We start from the raw sequence: 15,838 nt of genomic DNA, 5'->3' as shown, positions 1-15,838 counted from the left end.
GACTCCGCGAAGTGTCTTCCACGCACACACCGCCACCGCCGGCCAGTGGGTCTCATCTCTCTGCTCGATCACAGCAAAAGGAAGTGCACATCAACGCCCTGATAGTATCTCTCACTCTCTCTCTCTCTCTCTCTCTCTCTCTGGCTGCCTGTCTCTTTCCTTGCCACACCGTGTATTGCGTAATGCGCAATATCTTTTACCATCGGGCCGGCCGTTGCCAAAAAAGCCTCCCCAAAATAACGGCTCCGCGTGCAATTTTTGGCCCAACTCCCCGCCACTTTCGTGCCCTCGGCGTTCGCTGCACTCCGTTGCAGCGCTCCGTCCTCCCGTCCGCGCGTTATGAGAGCGTCAAAAGATGAAGATAAACTAATGGTCATTTTGGTTAACAAATCGGTCCGTCCGCATCGGTTCGGTACTTCGTTACACCCCGGACCGGGCCCGGGCCATGTTGCGGCAGCGGTTCTGACGTAAACCCGTAATACGCCCGGGTGGCAACATAGTTAATGCGGGTGCAGAGTTGCCAAACGCCGCCCATCAATTTGCAAGGCACATCCTCAAATCTCGCGCCTCAAGTCCGGCCGATACCCCGGCCGGTGACTAATTAGCCGAAAAGACAAGAAAACCCCCACCCGGGCAAACACCTTACCGGGCGCAACTGATTAAACACGGTCGGTGCTTCACGGCCTCGACCCTCCGAAACCGATACCGCAAATGTTTGAGCACGTTGCCAGCGGAAAACGGTTGTCGGCTGCCGGCGGCGGGTGGCCATGTTTCTGTTTACCATACAGCCACAGCCGCCATTGGTAGAAGGTTTGTGTTTTTGAGACGATTTCAAATTTACTTACACCCTACGTTGGTGGGTTTGAATGATTCATTCCGCCGTATACGCCAGTGCACATTTTCCGGAACGTCGCCCATGTTGCCGCCAGCCGATCGGCGCAGTTTGCATATTAAATACCGGTTCTGAATTTATAATGCTAAAGGTTACATCAGCCAACGCCGTTCTAACTTTCACCCAAAACGCGGCGGTTCACGGTTACATCGGTTCGATTATTTCGATGGCCCGAAATAGACGATACATTAATCAGCGATCCTAGAGTGATTGAAACGTTGGGCGGCCCGTTTCTCAAGTCAATTCAAACTCGGCCTCATCAGGAGGAGCGAATCGTCGTCATAAATACATGATTTCCCTTACGACCAGTGGTGTGGTCGAGCCCACGGTCCGATTTTGACCGATAAATGTCACGGTCTGTGTCTATTGATTTTTGTGTCCCCGTCGACCGCATCCAGCTGAGTTGGATTGAAACCTTTCACACCGAGATAGGCTGGCAAACTGAATTACTTACTCGTAGGTATGATCCACAATAGAATTAAATTATTCATAATGAAATGTAACATTCTCAATTTCTTTGCTTTGTAAGAGAACATAATACAAGAGACACGGGATTTTACATGTTCATGTTTAGTATACGTGAAGAATGTCACAAAATTTGGTCCTTATAAATGGACGAACTATTTGTCTCTTAATTTATTTGCTTGAATAAATTATAACGTAATCAACCATCACCTTTCGCGATGATGATGATGGAAATGGGTTGTTTTAAAACCAAATCCTACAAAGAATTTATGACCAAAAAGGTTTGAGCCTCGTCCGTTCAACGTTGGTTCCGGTGGCTGAACAACAGGCTGAAGAATAGTTGTAGGAATCAATGGTGATCTCCAGTACCGACTCTGAAATTCTGGTTTTGATTAAAAATAAAATATTTAAAAAGTTAATACTAAAAACTTACATTTCAAATTACTGATATCGGATCGAATTGTCGGAAAAAATGGCATGATCCTTCGCCTACCACTGATTAGATCGTACGATCGTGCGTTCACCATATCGTGAGCCAGCACGCACGCGCGGCTCACATTTATTCGTCACTTTTCTTTTCTTTTTGTTTTCGGGACATTTTGACACACCGCATCCGTTTACCTAACCGTGGCGCATAATAACGTCAGTGCGGCCCTGGTTCCAGTACAACTGCACGCCCATGAATTATGCATCGGGCCCCTTGTCGCCCGGGGTGGCCACGCCAGCATGGGGCCGTTGGGGGCGTTCAGAAGCGCAGGCATACATCTGGGAAGACAAAGCCAAGAGACAGGTTCCAGGTTCAGGACAGCGCCGGCCCCGGCCCCCACCCAGGCTCGTTGGCCGTTCAATTGTTGCGCGCGCAGAATGAGTATGCAAAGCAAGCCAACCGACGGCAGGTTGACGCGAGCGAGATGATGCGCCTTGATATGACCCCTATCGATGTTGAAGTCGTCACGCCACGCGGTCTGCGGTTCGGCGGTCCTAGCGCGGTACAGGGGCACCCTTGCCCCATGTGCTCAAGAAACGGCCAGCACGTCCATTTAAATATGAATGAAATTAGTTATGAATGAACGCGAGTGGCTCAGTGCAATTGAACCGTCGGTCTGCGAGTCTAGGAGGCCAACGTTGGAGCTGTCATCTTTCACTTGACCGTTCGTTTTCTAACGTCTAGAGCTGTTTAGAACGAAGAAGACCCGACGACACGAGAATGAACTCCGGATAAGATTCACATCACGTTAGCTGCTTTGCTCACCGCTGTTGTCAATGCGAAAGGCCTTTCATTCTTGAGCCGTCGGACTTGAGACGGTAGCCTTGCCGGGGTCGGCGAATCCGGAGGACCAGGTTCGCAAGCAAATCGTACGCATACCATTAATACGAAACGAAGGCTGCGTGGCTGCGTACGTGACCGCGAGGCTCAAGTGCGTACGCGGTGCGCTCGCGCGAAGAATCATCTCCGGCCGGCCGGCCGATAGGTTCCGGTGCGTAGTCGACTCTGATCCTCGCACCTCGCAAGTCGTATTCAACACATCGGTTTACGCGGCTTTACAGCATTGACCTTGCCAACGGCCAACCCGGTGCTCGGTGACTGCCGGCGGTGAGCCGCTAAGCACTTGACGCCCGCATAACTTCGGGCCGGAAACGCATTCGAGAAGGTGTCGTTTTGACTTAATGGCGCAACCCGGACACTCCCGAGTAGCAGCGGCGGTGGTGCTTTGGGAGTGAACGGTTCGAAGCCAGTTCCCGTTACCTATTGCGTTAGCTACCAAGTGTGCCAAGAAGCAATTCCGCTTCTTCCGTTCCTAATTGTTTCACGCCATTCTAAGCTTCGCTTTGCGAAGAGCCTTGTTGCCTTGCTCCAAGTAACGCTATGAGTAACTCAAATTTTACTCCTTGATCTCACATGTCGGTTATTTTAATACATTTTCGAATGCGTTCTATATTCTGTAGGAAATGAGCATAAATTTGGGAGCGCTTCGTGTTCCGTTGTCGAACGAACGGTGCCAGTGTCGTTCCACTAACTTTATCGAACCAACAAACGTGATTCATACACAGAGTTTTAATGTCTGAAGTAGAAGTAAAACAAAGTTCTCATAATGGGCTCCACAATTCGTGACCTACCTTTTTTACTACAGCCTGTGTATGTGATTTGCACGGTAACATTGAGCTTAAAATTTGCTGAAACTTGACTGATTTTTTGTAAAATTTGTTAAATTTTCTCTGATTGTAGAACTCGTTTACGGTAGTTTTGGATTGAAGTCCATTACTATTTTCTCGCGAATATCATTTTATTTATTTATTGTTTACAATCAATCAACGGGCCGACATCGCCTAGTTGACACCTACGTATAAACTTATAATTAAACAAACTTAAGCTAAAGGATGAGCCTAACATAACAAAACGCGTACAAAGGGAGAGGTAGCGAGAGCAATCAAGCATTATGTAGAGAACAACAAAAAGTGCGCGTCAAAATGAAAAGAAATAAAAACTAGTCTTGCACTGGGTTAAAGACATGTTAAAGTTCAATATCGGTGAAGCCCGGTTATATGCCCTGACAATGTTGTACAGCGGGTCCGCCCCAGCAGAGAGGACATACAGCTCATGTGCGGCACGTCTACGAATGACCCGTTCGGGTGCATAAATGTTGACCTGGGCTAGCAGGAAGGAAGAGTTGATTCTAGCCGTCAATCAAATCATTTACGAGGGGCGTTAAAAAAATAATGATAATTTTGCATTTACGCGGACTACGTACGTCTGATTTCCGATGCCGTCTTTATCTACTATATCGTATCGTAGCTTTGTCCTTTCATAGCCTCCTTCAGTATAAAGTCACAGGGGGCCAGATCTAGAGAAAACGATAGCTTTGGCATCATTAGTTTGTTGTTTTGGCTAAAACGTCGTGCAGAAACCACGATGTGTTGTACTAGAAGCGCAACAGCCAATTTTGGGTTTCCCACAAACCCGTGCATTTATGACGGATTGCTTCGGTCGAATTGCGCATAACTTGCAGGAAATATTTTTTATTGGCTGTTCGATCCTTTGGCAACAACTCATGATACACCACGACCGGGCAATTGAAGAAAGATTTCTTTTTTCACACAAAATTTCATAAAGATTCCTTGCCATTCATTTTTTGGAAGAAGCAACCATCGCCGATGAGCTAAATCTTGTCCAAGCAAAACTGCTGTCAAAAATTGACCCATTACTCAAAATGGCCGATGTTTTCACTATAAGTCACTACCATGTGTAGTAATCTAACGCCACAAAAAAACGGATATACGTAGCCCACGTAAATGCAAAACTATCATTACTTTTTGAACGCCGTTGGTATATGCTAACATTTTTCTTAAAACTATGCTCCAAAAGCTACCGAAAACACAATTGACTCTTCCCAAAAGGCCCCTGGTGGGTAAAGGCACTGCTGTGGCCCCTTTTCCCAGTTGAGACTTGTTTGCTGATTTACGCCAAGCTCTACGCACCCGAGTGACTGTTACCTTTTTGGAGTGCAGCACAACCGATTGTTCGCGTATGTCTCGTCTTCGATCCGCCATTCGCGTTCCGGCTTTCGATATCTCGCTCGTGCCTGCTTCCGCTGCTTCCGGTTATGAGGCAGAGCATTACTCGCTTCACGTGGCGTGGTGTGTTTTTGGAAGTTTCTGCGTTCAGACTGGCGGCATTTTTCGTCCCACATAACGCCGCCGTTACTCTCACTGCCTACTCGATGTATGGCAACGGTTTCTGATGGGTTTTTCCCACCCGGTCCTTACAATGTCAGTTCGGTTGCGGTTGTCATCGCGCGCGGGGGTTGTTTTTTCCACCTCCGAGGGGTTCGATGAGTTTTCCAACCCCCCAATGGGGTTGGCCCGACAAAGACCGGTGAGGTTTGACCTAGATTTTCACTTTTTACGTCGTCGTTTGTTTTGTTGATAATTCTTCCGATCATCAACTCTTGCCCCGCGTCGGCCCACCAGCGTGTGGTATCTGTTGTTTCGCACCTATGCCTGTGTATTTGTATCGTCTAGCCACGGCCTCGCGCGGTCAGGCGGAAGGACAGTAACGATCCGCCTAGCTGCGGCTGGTGAACTCTTTTTTTGTCACTTTCACAAACCACACACTACGTCAGTGTCACGAGCGGCACGGATCGTCACGGAGCATGCCTTGCATGACTGCTGCTGCACTACTGCTCGACTAGCGGAACGCATCGTCTGCTTCGATCAATCGAACTGCACGAAAACTTCGATGGGCGTCGATGCAGAGCAAAGGTGTGTAGAAAGTGAAAAGCTACGTGAAATTGTCCTTTCTTTTCACTACGAACCAAGCGAAATTGGGCAGTGATCCGTCCCAGATCCAGCTCACCGTGGAGTGACGTTAGAGCCTAAAACTGTCATTATGAAACATCACGAAACATAACTCCAGAGCGCGTGCCAATTTGGCTGTCATCAATCAAAGCCGGTGTATCTTCGGCCTCGCGTGGACTAATGCCCGACGTGACATAATAAACCATTACACCAAGCCGTTCATCACATCCCCGTAATCCGGACGTTGATGGACCCTCCGGAAGTTCCTCCCGGTGTGCAAGGTTCTCACGGGGAAACGTTCCTGCAAATGGTCTGCCAATTGCAAGCCGGACCGGGACAAGAAACCTTCCTGAACTTGAAACCGTACCGTACACCAGCGGGCCAGCGGGCAATAAATTCTCTTGACCTTTGCGGCCACCTTTGGACCGGTCTCTGGGTACCGCCGGTTGGGCCACTCCTTGGTGCCACGGAAGGCCAGCGAAGGAACAAGGTTTGCCCTAAGAATGCCGGACTCACGACACGAGCCGATAAGCCGTAGCCGTGTCTATCGGTTTTTTTGCCGAGCGGAACTTTCACCGAGCGCTAAGAGTTCCTGTGAGCCAAACCCGAAAGGGTTTGGTCAAGTTCACCAGCAACCCACGGGTTTTAGGTGTTGTTCTCTTCGTTCGCCCCGGTTCTGTGTGTGCCACCGGGTTAATTGCCGTGAGTGGCGTGGTCTTTCACTTTCCTAGCCCGTGTTTCCGGCTCCGCTCGGATCGATTGTTTTGCTCGACTTCTCCGACCCGTCTAACGGGGAGAGTTGTGCACTTAGCCGATCGGTTTAAGCCCGCTCCATAAATAGCATTAGACCCTATCGTAGTGCCACATCTCTAAACTCGCGCACCCGTTTCATGCTCTCGCTTTCAGATCGCACCTTCCGCGCCGCAACTCCCGGGAACACAGCCGTGTCCGAGGGCTCGAAGATGGGACAGGCCGATAAGCCGGACGCCAGCGGACGACGGCAGTGGCGGTGGCAAACTTCCCAGACTACACAATGTTGGCCGCCGGGACTAACGCTGCTGCTTGGGCTGCTGCTCAGTGCGTCCATCGTACAGACCGGTGAGTAATTACGCGATCACGCGATATCGCCGGCGTTTGTAAAGTAAAAAGTGTACAGCCGGGAAGAGAGTTCCGCGCCGGGAAAGCGCAACCGAGCCTGGGAAACTGGCCGGCCCGACCACCGCGCTCCACACGTGACCGGCAATCATCGGTGATGGTGGTAAACAACTTAATCGCTACTGCCGTGTTTAACCGGAGTGAGAAATTCCGCCACCGATCGGAGATAGCGCCAGCATTTTGCTCGCCATCCTGGCGTGTCTCACTTCCACGCTCTAATTTGGGAACAACTGACCCGTCAGTGCCTCATCGGATTCCTTCGCTAAGGTTATTGTCACAAACGAATTGCACTTCCCAGCGGCCAGTTTGACATTACGCCTTCCGCCCTATGACGCCCGTGACCATCAAAATGGTAGTTTCATCGCCGGCACCACCATTATTGATTTCCGTCCCCGTGGACCCGTCCGTTTCGGACCGGCGGTCTTCGCAGCAGAATAATTTACCGGCGGCCGTAACTCAGACGCTCGTTTGAATTATGTTTAATTTGAATGCAATTAACCAGCGGGCGGGCAGACGACCTAATGCCGGATGGTCATCGCCGGTCCTAACCTCCAAGACCGTGCCTTGACAGTCGTCGACGACGGAGTTTATTTGCGTCGACTCTTTCGCCTTTCGCCCCGTAATGCTGTCACCGCACGCTCTCGTCACGCTCGAATTTATGTATGTCCCCACCCCCGTGGGGGGTATGTTGTCTAAAGTAGGACTCCTAGGTCCGTCAGCGAAACCGGCCCCACTGCTGACCTTGAACCGCGACCGGGCCACACGGCACCATAAACACCCAACCCGGTCGGCTCATTTATGGTCGACATTTTTGTCCTGAGAGAAGGACCGTCCCTTAGTCTCGCAATCCTGCCCATAGTGTGCCGCTGGGCCGATCGAAAACGTCCCGTGTGACCTTCGAACCCGCTTGACGGTCGAGCCGACGAGGAACCTAGCGTGACCGCCGATATTCGAGGTCCGGCTTTGCGTTTGCTAATTACGCTTGCAAAGCACATCCATCGGACTGATATGATGATGATGGCGGCGTTGACCACCGGTAGGGTTACGAATTTGGAAACATTGTCACGCCGCACGCTCCAGCCTTGCCAAAGGTCAGGCACCGCCTTGCGCCCTGGGAGTCAAGGTGTCCGCAGGGAGCTACTTCCTGTATTGGACAGCAGGACATTCGCAGGCACGCGCGCACGATCGATGATTACGGTGGCCTCACTGGGGGCTGCTCCCTATCAGAGAATTTGTGTGGAATTTCCGAATTCCGAATCGTCAGAGTTATCGTCTGAAAAGTCCCACCACTACGAGGGCGTCTACCTTGGCGAACGGCAGGTCTGGTTCCGTAAAAAACCCGTTCCAGTGTCCAGTGACGGAAACTAGTTGGATATCCCCAAATGCAGGCCATCTAAACATCCGATAACTCTCTGGGCAGGAAATTCCGGAAAGACAAATGACACAGTGCGCCCCATTACGGTTCACAGTCAATGAGACTCTCGCTTGTAGCTCCTCCCGTGGAAGGACGAACTGACGGGAACCTCAGCGTGTCGCTTGCGTGTCAACGACAACTGGCGCTTCCCAGAATGTCTTCATTGATACAGTCTGCTGTCTCAGTAAATCCAGTTATTTCCCCCCCTGGGCCACCAATTTCCGTTGCATCACCTACCAGTTGGAACTAGTTTCGAACCCAAGTTCAATGCTTTTGACCGTGGGTTCGACTCTGTGGATTCGTTTTATCGCTGAGTTAGAAAGATCGGTAACTTCTTCGAATTGCACCAGAGACCAGTGGATTGGGAAAGGGAACACTCGGAATACCCCGAAGTACAAATTACCCCACACACCTTCAAATGGTGCTTCTCGCCAAGTGCTACGTGGCTGACCGTTGTGGAAACCTGAGCCTCGCTCCCAACGGAAGGTGTCCGGTGCAACACTCCGGGGCCTACCAGCCCAACCTTGGCCAGAGAGAGAGAGAGAGAGAGAGAGAGTAAGAAAGAAACGCCCTTACCATGCGGAATGCAAATTATGCAAATTTCGACTTCTATCTCTAGGTGGCGATCGTCGCGGAGGACGATGACGTCGCCGGGTACAAGGCGGTGTCGGTTATCGGCCACGGAAACGCGCTGGACGTAAAGGGCACGAAGTGTCGCTATCGGGTCAATGTCAGACTTTCGGTTCCCGTCCACGCCATTATGCAACGATCGTGCTAATGCTAAAAGGATCTGAATGTCACACGCCTCGGCCAGATGTTTGCCGGAGCACTTTCTCGGGAAAAGGACAGCCGGCCGGACGGCCGGTCGTTTGATGCTGTCCTGCGAAACTGCACCGTTTGCATTCGACAAACAGGGCAACGTGGACATCGTTGCCAAAGTAAACGGTCCCAAAGCCTTCACCGAGCTCTTTGGTTACACTTGGTCGAATGGATTGGTTGGACTTTTGTGCCTCGGATCCCTCGAAGAGTCAGCCTGTTGATCCGGCGGACTTCAAAGCCGCAGAAACCGAAGAAAATCAATTAAACTGCGCAGCAGAACGTTCCGGTGCGTTTCCTAGCCGTGCGGTGCTTAATTTCCTCGTCAAAAGCGCAGCTCCACCGTTGTTTGTGCAAAAACTATTTATCATCGCCTGGCGGGGCCATTGTCGTCACCAGACTTGTGTGACTTGGTTTACGGCGGAACCTTCATGGTCACTCTCCACGACTTTACCCAATCATGGCCCGCCACAGTTCACGAGAATGAGTTCGGGTTCTTGTTTGTCTATTTGTTTCTCCATTCCGGAGGTTGTTTTTCCTCGGCCACACACAAGATGCATTTAACAGTTTTCGATGTTTTTTTTTCGACCCGCTTGTACACGCCGGACTTACGCGAAGCCGGAACGCAAGACAGCCGCCAGGATGTCACGTTCATTTGTCATTGCCGGGGGGGTCGCGGTCGAGGCTAGATATTTGCAATCGCCTAGCCGGTTGAAGGCAAGTCCGACGACGGCATCCGCCACTCGGAACGTCGGCTCTTCATTTGGCTCGGGGCGCGATAATAACAGACTGAGTGAGGCTGAGATTAGCCTAGAACACGGATGCAGCGTGTTGTTTTTTTCCTGGCTCTCGCTCCAGACTCTTGTGGGCTGTGACTTTGCACAAAAAAAAAACGGACACATTCCAGACGTCGGCAAGATGATCTCACTGCTCGGGTATGTCTCGGGCCGCCTGCCGATTGCGGCCAATGACAACGGCAATGACCACACGATCGGCCGGTAATTGTGATTAGGGGGCAAATTATAGGTTGGCCGGCCCGGATCAGGAAGAGCACACCATATGCCAGTGTAGGGGGCAAAAAAGGACCAGGAACCGGATCTTCGATCGGGCAGACAGCGCCAATTGGGAACGAAATATCCTAACGCCGGCCCACCGGAGGGGTAAATTTTTGGATTTGGATGTTTTTGGGGGAAAAGGAAGACAATTGGTACGCAACGACTGAATTGAATTTCAGCACCCGCCTGCAATGCTACCACCTAAGTCGCCGTTAATTTCGATTAACGATCCCGTAACTCATCAGCCGTCGGTGCTACCGTCATCATCATCGTCATGTGTGCCAATCAGCCAGGGATCACGATCACGATCTGCTACAGCCCGGTGGAATCGTGATCGGTGTTCTGCTGACGAAGCGTCAAACCTTTGCGCTCCTGTGTGCGATTCTTTGCAAAGTATTGCCTCGTATTAATTCCGAAAGGGGTGAAATTCACTCCGGTCTCCGAGAAACAGAAGATTTCTTTCCACAGACCCACAAACACGCTGGCATATGATTAATGACTCACAAACTCACGCGTCCCATCATTTCGTCCCCAGGTCCAGTGATCCGATCGCGCCGCATGATCCGCGAGATTTATGTCGAAAACTCTCCGGCGGCGCCCGAGGGCGCCTCGGTCGAAGCCTCGGGCGATAGCGGTGATGGCAGCCCGGCCGCAGATTTTGTCGGTAAGTCACAGAGTCGCACACGTCACCGCACGCCCCACGCGTGAACAAGGCAGCGGCCCGTCGAAGGAGGACGTGAAGCGGGCGTTTTGCGCCGCTGCTCTGAATTCGCGGCTCAATAAAAGTGAAAACTTTCATTAAAATTCCTCCCTCCCTCTCACTCTCTTGTTGTCTCCCCCGTACACCGCAACCACCGCTGGACACACGAATGCCATCTTGGAATGGCACGGGCGGACTCCAACGCAGCAAGTGACATGTGTCTGCACGATGGCGCGTACGTCGAGCGGTCGGCGATTTCGTGCGAAAAGAAGCACGGCTGCCGAGCGATCCAGAAGACTGGCGAGTGCTGTGCAGACTTTCAGTGCGGTACGTGAATCCGGGTTGCCCCTTGACCCCGGTGAACCCTTACGCAAAACGGGCCGGTCGCCACGTCACAGGATTTTCCTTTCCGTCCGGTCCTTTCTTCTTCGAGTTAGATTGTTTTCGTCAAAACCATTGCGATCGGTTGTTGAAAAATTTAGGAAAAAAATTTGTCGTCGAAATCGCAATTTTTACCTTCGAAAGAGACTCAAACTGAAAGGAACACCCTGTGATTTGATTAAAAATTAAGCAAGGGTCACCTTGTTTTTCTTCGGTGCCATGGCTTACTGAGACTTCGTTACCGAACTAACTTTGAGTTTCCTTCGCCACTTTCCAGAGTGTCAACGCGATGGCAAAACGTACGCAAATGGCGAGAAGCTTTTCGATCCGAACACACCGTGCCGGTCCTGTTACTGTCAGGGTAAGTATTCTGATAACAGTACTGATAACGGCCAAAACGTCAAGCTTATTAAATTTGTCAGTTGTGTTTGTGAATTTGACAGTTTGCAAGCAGTTTGTGAATTTGACAAAGTTTCAAAATAGTTTCGTTTGGTTTTGAAATTTTACTTAAATATGTTTAATATATAATATTCCAAAACCACCGAACGAATCGATTTCGTAGAGCTCAAACAATTAAAACATTACATTCCGATCTCTAAAGGCATCGTTATTGGTCACAGTCTGGATAATTTTCTCAATAAGCCATTTTTCAATTTCAACCACTTCAATCGTCAATTGCAGGCGGCGAGGTGACGTGCAGTGAGGTGAGCTGCTACAAGCGGAACGATTGCGACCCAAAGTACATCCCCGGCCGGTGCTGCCCGGAGTACGACAACTGTCCACCCCTGGGTAAGGGACCGAAGGATCGTATTATCTACGGTCTGGCGCACTTCTGCCGTCAGGACTTTCCGGACTAACTTTCCCACGTACACACTCTTTCGCAGAGCACTTCAAGCTGACGGAATCCGGTGGCCCTAAAGAGAGCGCTGGCGTCACCAGCGGTCAGGAAACGAACGAAGTGAACGGAAACCACGCCGCCGAGCCACCGCTCGCTGCCTCGGAGGCCACTGACCTGGCTGCGGGACATCAAAAGATCCAGCAACCCCAGACGGCGCAGCAGCAGCAACAAGAAGCGTCTGCGAGCTCCAGCACCGCAACCCCGGCGACGACGACGACCGGTCCGACGGCGGTGACCGCGACGGCAGTGTCGAACGATAATCCGCTCGGTATCAAGATCAAAGAAATCACCAAACCGGAAGAGATCCGCTTGACCGACAACCGCCCGGCACCGACGCCGGAACCGGCGACCTCGCAGAGCGAAGAGCTGGTCAACCTGGAGCATCTGGACGTGAACGTACCGGACGATGATGGGGGCAATGGCACGAAAATCGTGCGCCACACCCCGGACGGGGACAGTATGCGGTCGGAGGTGGAAGAACCGCCCAAGTCTACGTCGGCCGAGAACCGGGTGGAATCGTACGAATCGTCCACCGGCGGAACCGTCTCCGAATCGGACGAGTGGCTCGACGTGAAGGAGCAGTCCGAGTCTTCCGCCTGGTCCACGACCCCTTCGGCGGTGGCCAGTGTCTCATCGACCACCCCCGTGCCATCACCGGCTCCGTCCACGAGTGACCCGACACCGGATCGGAACGAAGACAGTGACATGAAGCCGGCGAAACCGGACAACGGTTTGCCGGCCGTGGTGCAAATCGGCGACAAGCTCGTGATCGTCGATCACAACCAACCGAAACCGATCACCGTCATACAGGTGGAGGAGGTGGAAGGGTTGCAGCGTGGCGAGGACGACAACGTGTACGATCAGGAGATGTACACCGAGCGGTCACCGGCAGCGACCGAAACCGGGCGGGAATCGTCGAAGAAGCTGAACCTTCACCAGCCGGCCGACTCGGAACAGGAAACACTTTCAACGCAAGCCGACTCCAGCGGGTCGTACGAAACGGTCTGGCACGGTGGATCCACCGAGCTGGTCGGTGTGTCATCATCGGAGGAGGTGTACGATACCCAGCTCTACACCGAGGGCCCCGAGGATGCGGCCAGCAACGACACGAACACGTCAAAGTCAGGCGAGCAAGACACGGTCAGCAAGGAAGACTTTTTGCACATGAACCCATCACAGGAACCGGCCAAGATCGTGAAGGCAGAGCATACCATCTCCTCCACCACCACCAGCAGCAGCGAAGGATCTTCGTACGGTAGCTCCGAGGAGGGAAGCACCAGCCTGGCGGACCTGTCGACCTCCCTCAGCCCGGACGCTTCCGGAGACGGTATGATCTTCGAGACCCAGTTCTACACCGAAGGCCCCGGCACGTCCTCGGAGGAGGTGAAATGGCAAGGCGCAACCGAGGACCCAACGGCGAACGAAACGGCAACCGCCAGCGCCTCGTACCCCACGCGCGATCCGGTCCCCGTGGCCGATGAGCTGGTGACGCACGGGAAGACCTACATCGAGGACGACGAGCACGATCTCATCCAGCCCGGTTTCCAGCCGATCCCGGAGGACTTTAGTCTGGCGCAGCATGACCAACCATCGCACGACATGATGATACCCGACGAGATCGAACACGGATCGGGCAGCAAACAGGAGAAGATCCTCTCGGAAGTGTTGGAGCTTACGCGGAAGAACGCGACGACGACTGACCGGCCCGACGAAGCTGTCGAACCGGCGGAGGAAGGATCACCGGCGGTGGCAGAAAGTGGCAGCATCGAGGAAACGTCAAACTCACCGGCGTGGCTGAAGGAGGACCCGAAACCACAGTCAAGGGCCCCGGGTGAACCGCTCCTGGTGCCCGAATGGGAACGCTCGAATACTACCTCCGGCAATAGTTCGTCATCCGCCTCCGAGGAACAGGAACTCGAGTCCGGTTCCGGAGAGCACCAGTCCGGGGCGGTTCTGAAAGTTGGTTCGGAAGAGGAAGGCTCGGGAGAGGAAAGTAGTACCACGGAGATGGTGGCTACCTCAGCTGCCCCGCTCAAGGCGGAAGGTCATTCCGAGCGGGAACAGGATGACGAGGAGCAGGACAAGCTGGAGGTTGGTTCGGCTTCGGCACGGTCAGCCCAGGACATTGATTCGGTCCCGCCGATGGCCACGACGGCGGACGAGCAGTCGGACAGCGTGAAGCACAACCCAAAGAATGACGTCGAGAGCTTGAAGTACGACGAGAACGAGAACGATGCCACGGCCGACGAAGCGATACCGAAGAAGGTCCAGCAGCTGGAGGTGAGCGTGCTGGAAGCGTTCCGTGGCCTGCCGTCTCCCGCGCTGACCAGTGTCTGAGGGCAGGCCAGCGGTGTCCGCCAAATCCAGGTGCCAGTTTAGTCCAGCATTCCTTTCGATAGACAGTCCCGACGAAACGGGTGGGTAAACGCGACCCGACGCGGTGAGGGACCGGCTTGCTGACCACCGTCAGCCATGTGCCATCGAAACATAGATTTCCTTACATAGTACATCAGTGCTCTTTTGGTGGACTTCCGGTGTCACAGTCTTCGGTCCTTCAGTCGTTCAGCCGAAGACGGTCACACTGGTCGGTCGGTGACTGTGAGCTGTGGGACAGCAAAATTGGGCCAATTTATTTATTCACGCACCATCATCCTCGATACCCCTCGGTGGTCGCAATACAACCCACTCTACCGGAAACTTCAGCACTTCGACGGCCTCAGTGAGTCTAGTGGGGTAAGAACACAAAGAACATAAACACGGTGCACCGAGGGAAAGGTCTCAGGCTGGTCGCAGGCTCAGCAGCAGCAGCAGTAGGAAAGCGTGGCCGCTGGAACGGGCCAGTGTGATAGGAGGTTCTCGTCGGTGCGAGCCCCCTCGAACGCAGCGTAACGGAGCGGAGAGTAGCGAAATGCGGGTGGGAAGCAGTTCAGTCAGTTCCCCGAAAGCCATGCATGCCCTGATTTAGTTTACACTTAAGAGACAGACTGTTGTGTTAGGTCAGCTAGTGAGTACATATTTATTAATTATCATACTATTTATAGACCTACCGACGGATCCGAAGGCGATGCATTTCATCGGTCCGCTTCGTCCGCGACCATTTCCTTAGATATCCTCAGCGAACCAAAACTCCGGGTTGTGGAGCGATGTGTTGCGTAGGATGTAAGGGTACGATGCAAAGTGTTTCCGACCTCATGGTTATCCCGATCCCGGCTAAACAGTAACAAGAGAGACAACCTCCGGAATGATTTGTTCGAACGGTTGACCAAAACCGGGCGTTCACGGTTGCAGCCAGTGTAGGAAAATCTGGAAGCATTTTTAATTAATTGAAAGATGTTTCGTTACTTTCTACTATTATTACTACAAACAAAAACATACATACATACTATAGTTCACGAATAATTAACGTAAGTAATCAAACTGTGTCGGCGGCCCAGGAGAAGCTGAAATATGCAGTAAATAAGCCTAAGAGCGTAGTCTAGATGGAAGGAACTAGATAGTGAAATTAATATTATTCAAACTGTAAAAAGTGACTATGGAATTAATGGAATGGAATAAAGATTTCTACGCAGAACGAACGGAGAGCGAGCGAGAGCCACACGCAAACGCACATACCGCAGGAACAGATTAAATGATGTGTAATTTTTTAGTTCTCTCCAGCAGCGTGCACCAGGAAGTGCAGGAAAATTGATGATCGCCCGTTTGCTCGTACATCCGGCGAACGTAAGGAACGAGTAGAGCTGAGCCGTGCACTGGGACACCAGTTTGG

The 15,838-nt window shown here is 52.1% G+C and overlaps 1 protein-coding gene across 1 annotated transcript; it reads left to right on the top strand.

The window, feature by feature from the left end:
* Positions 1–6,615: 6,615 nt before the first annotated feature.
* Positions 6,616–14,449, top strand: LOC131207915 (uncharacterized). The gene is made up of 6 exons (XM_058200551.1): positions 6,616–6,751; positions 10,629–10,757; positions 11,001–11,120; positions 11,452–11,535; positions 11,856–11,963; positions 12,059–14,449. The coding sequence occupies exons 1-6, from the start codon at positions 6,616–6,618 to the stop codon at positions 14,407–14,409; spliced, it is 2,928 nt and encodes a 975-aa protein (XP_058056534.1). The 3' UTR covers positions 14,410–14,449.
* The last annotated feature ends 1,389 nt before the right edge of the window (positions 14,450–15,838 follow it).

This window comes from Anopheles bellator, chromosome 2 (assembly GCF_943735745.2).
Source record: "Anopheles bellator chromosome 2, idAnoBellAS_SP24_06.2, whole genome shotgun sequence".
In the NCBI taxonomy this organism is placed as follows: Eukaryota; Metazoa; Arthropoda; class Insecta; order Diptera; family Culicidae; genus Anopheles; species Anopheles bellator.
The sequence above is the reverse complement of the archived record's forward strand: the minus strand, read 5'-3'. Positions and strand labels throughout refer to the sequence as shown.

Excerpts from the sequence above, each read along its gene's own strand:
- LOC131207915 (XM_058200551.1), top strand. The coding sequence starts at position 6,616 with ATGGGACAGGCCGATAAGCCGGACGCCAGCGGACGACGGCAGTGGCGG. Across the intron at positions 10,758-11,000 it reads CCCGGCCGCAGATTTTGTCG|CAAGTGACATGTGTCTGCAC; the intron begins GTAAGTCACAGA and ends ACTCCAACGCAG. Across the intron at positions 11,536-11,855 it reads CCGGTCCTGTTACTGTCAGG|GCGGCGAGGTGACGTGCAGT; the intron begins GTAAGTATTCTG and ends CGTCAATTGCAG.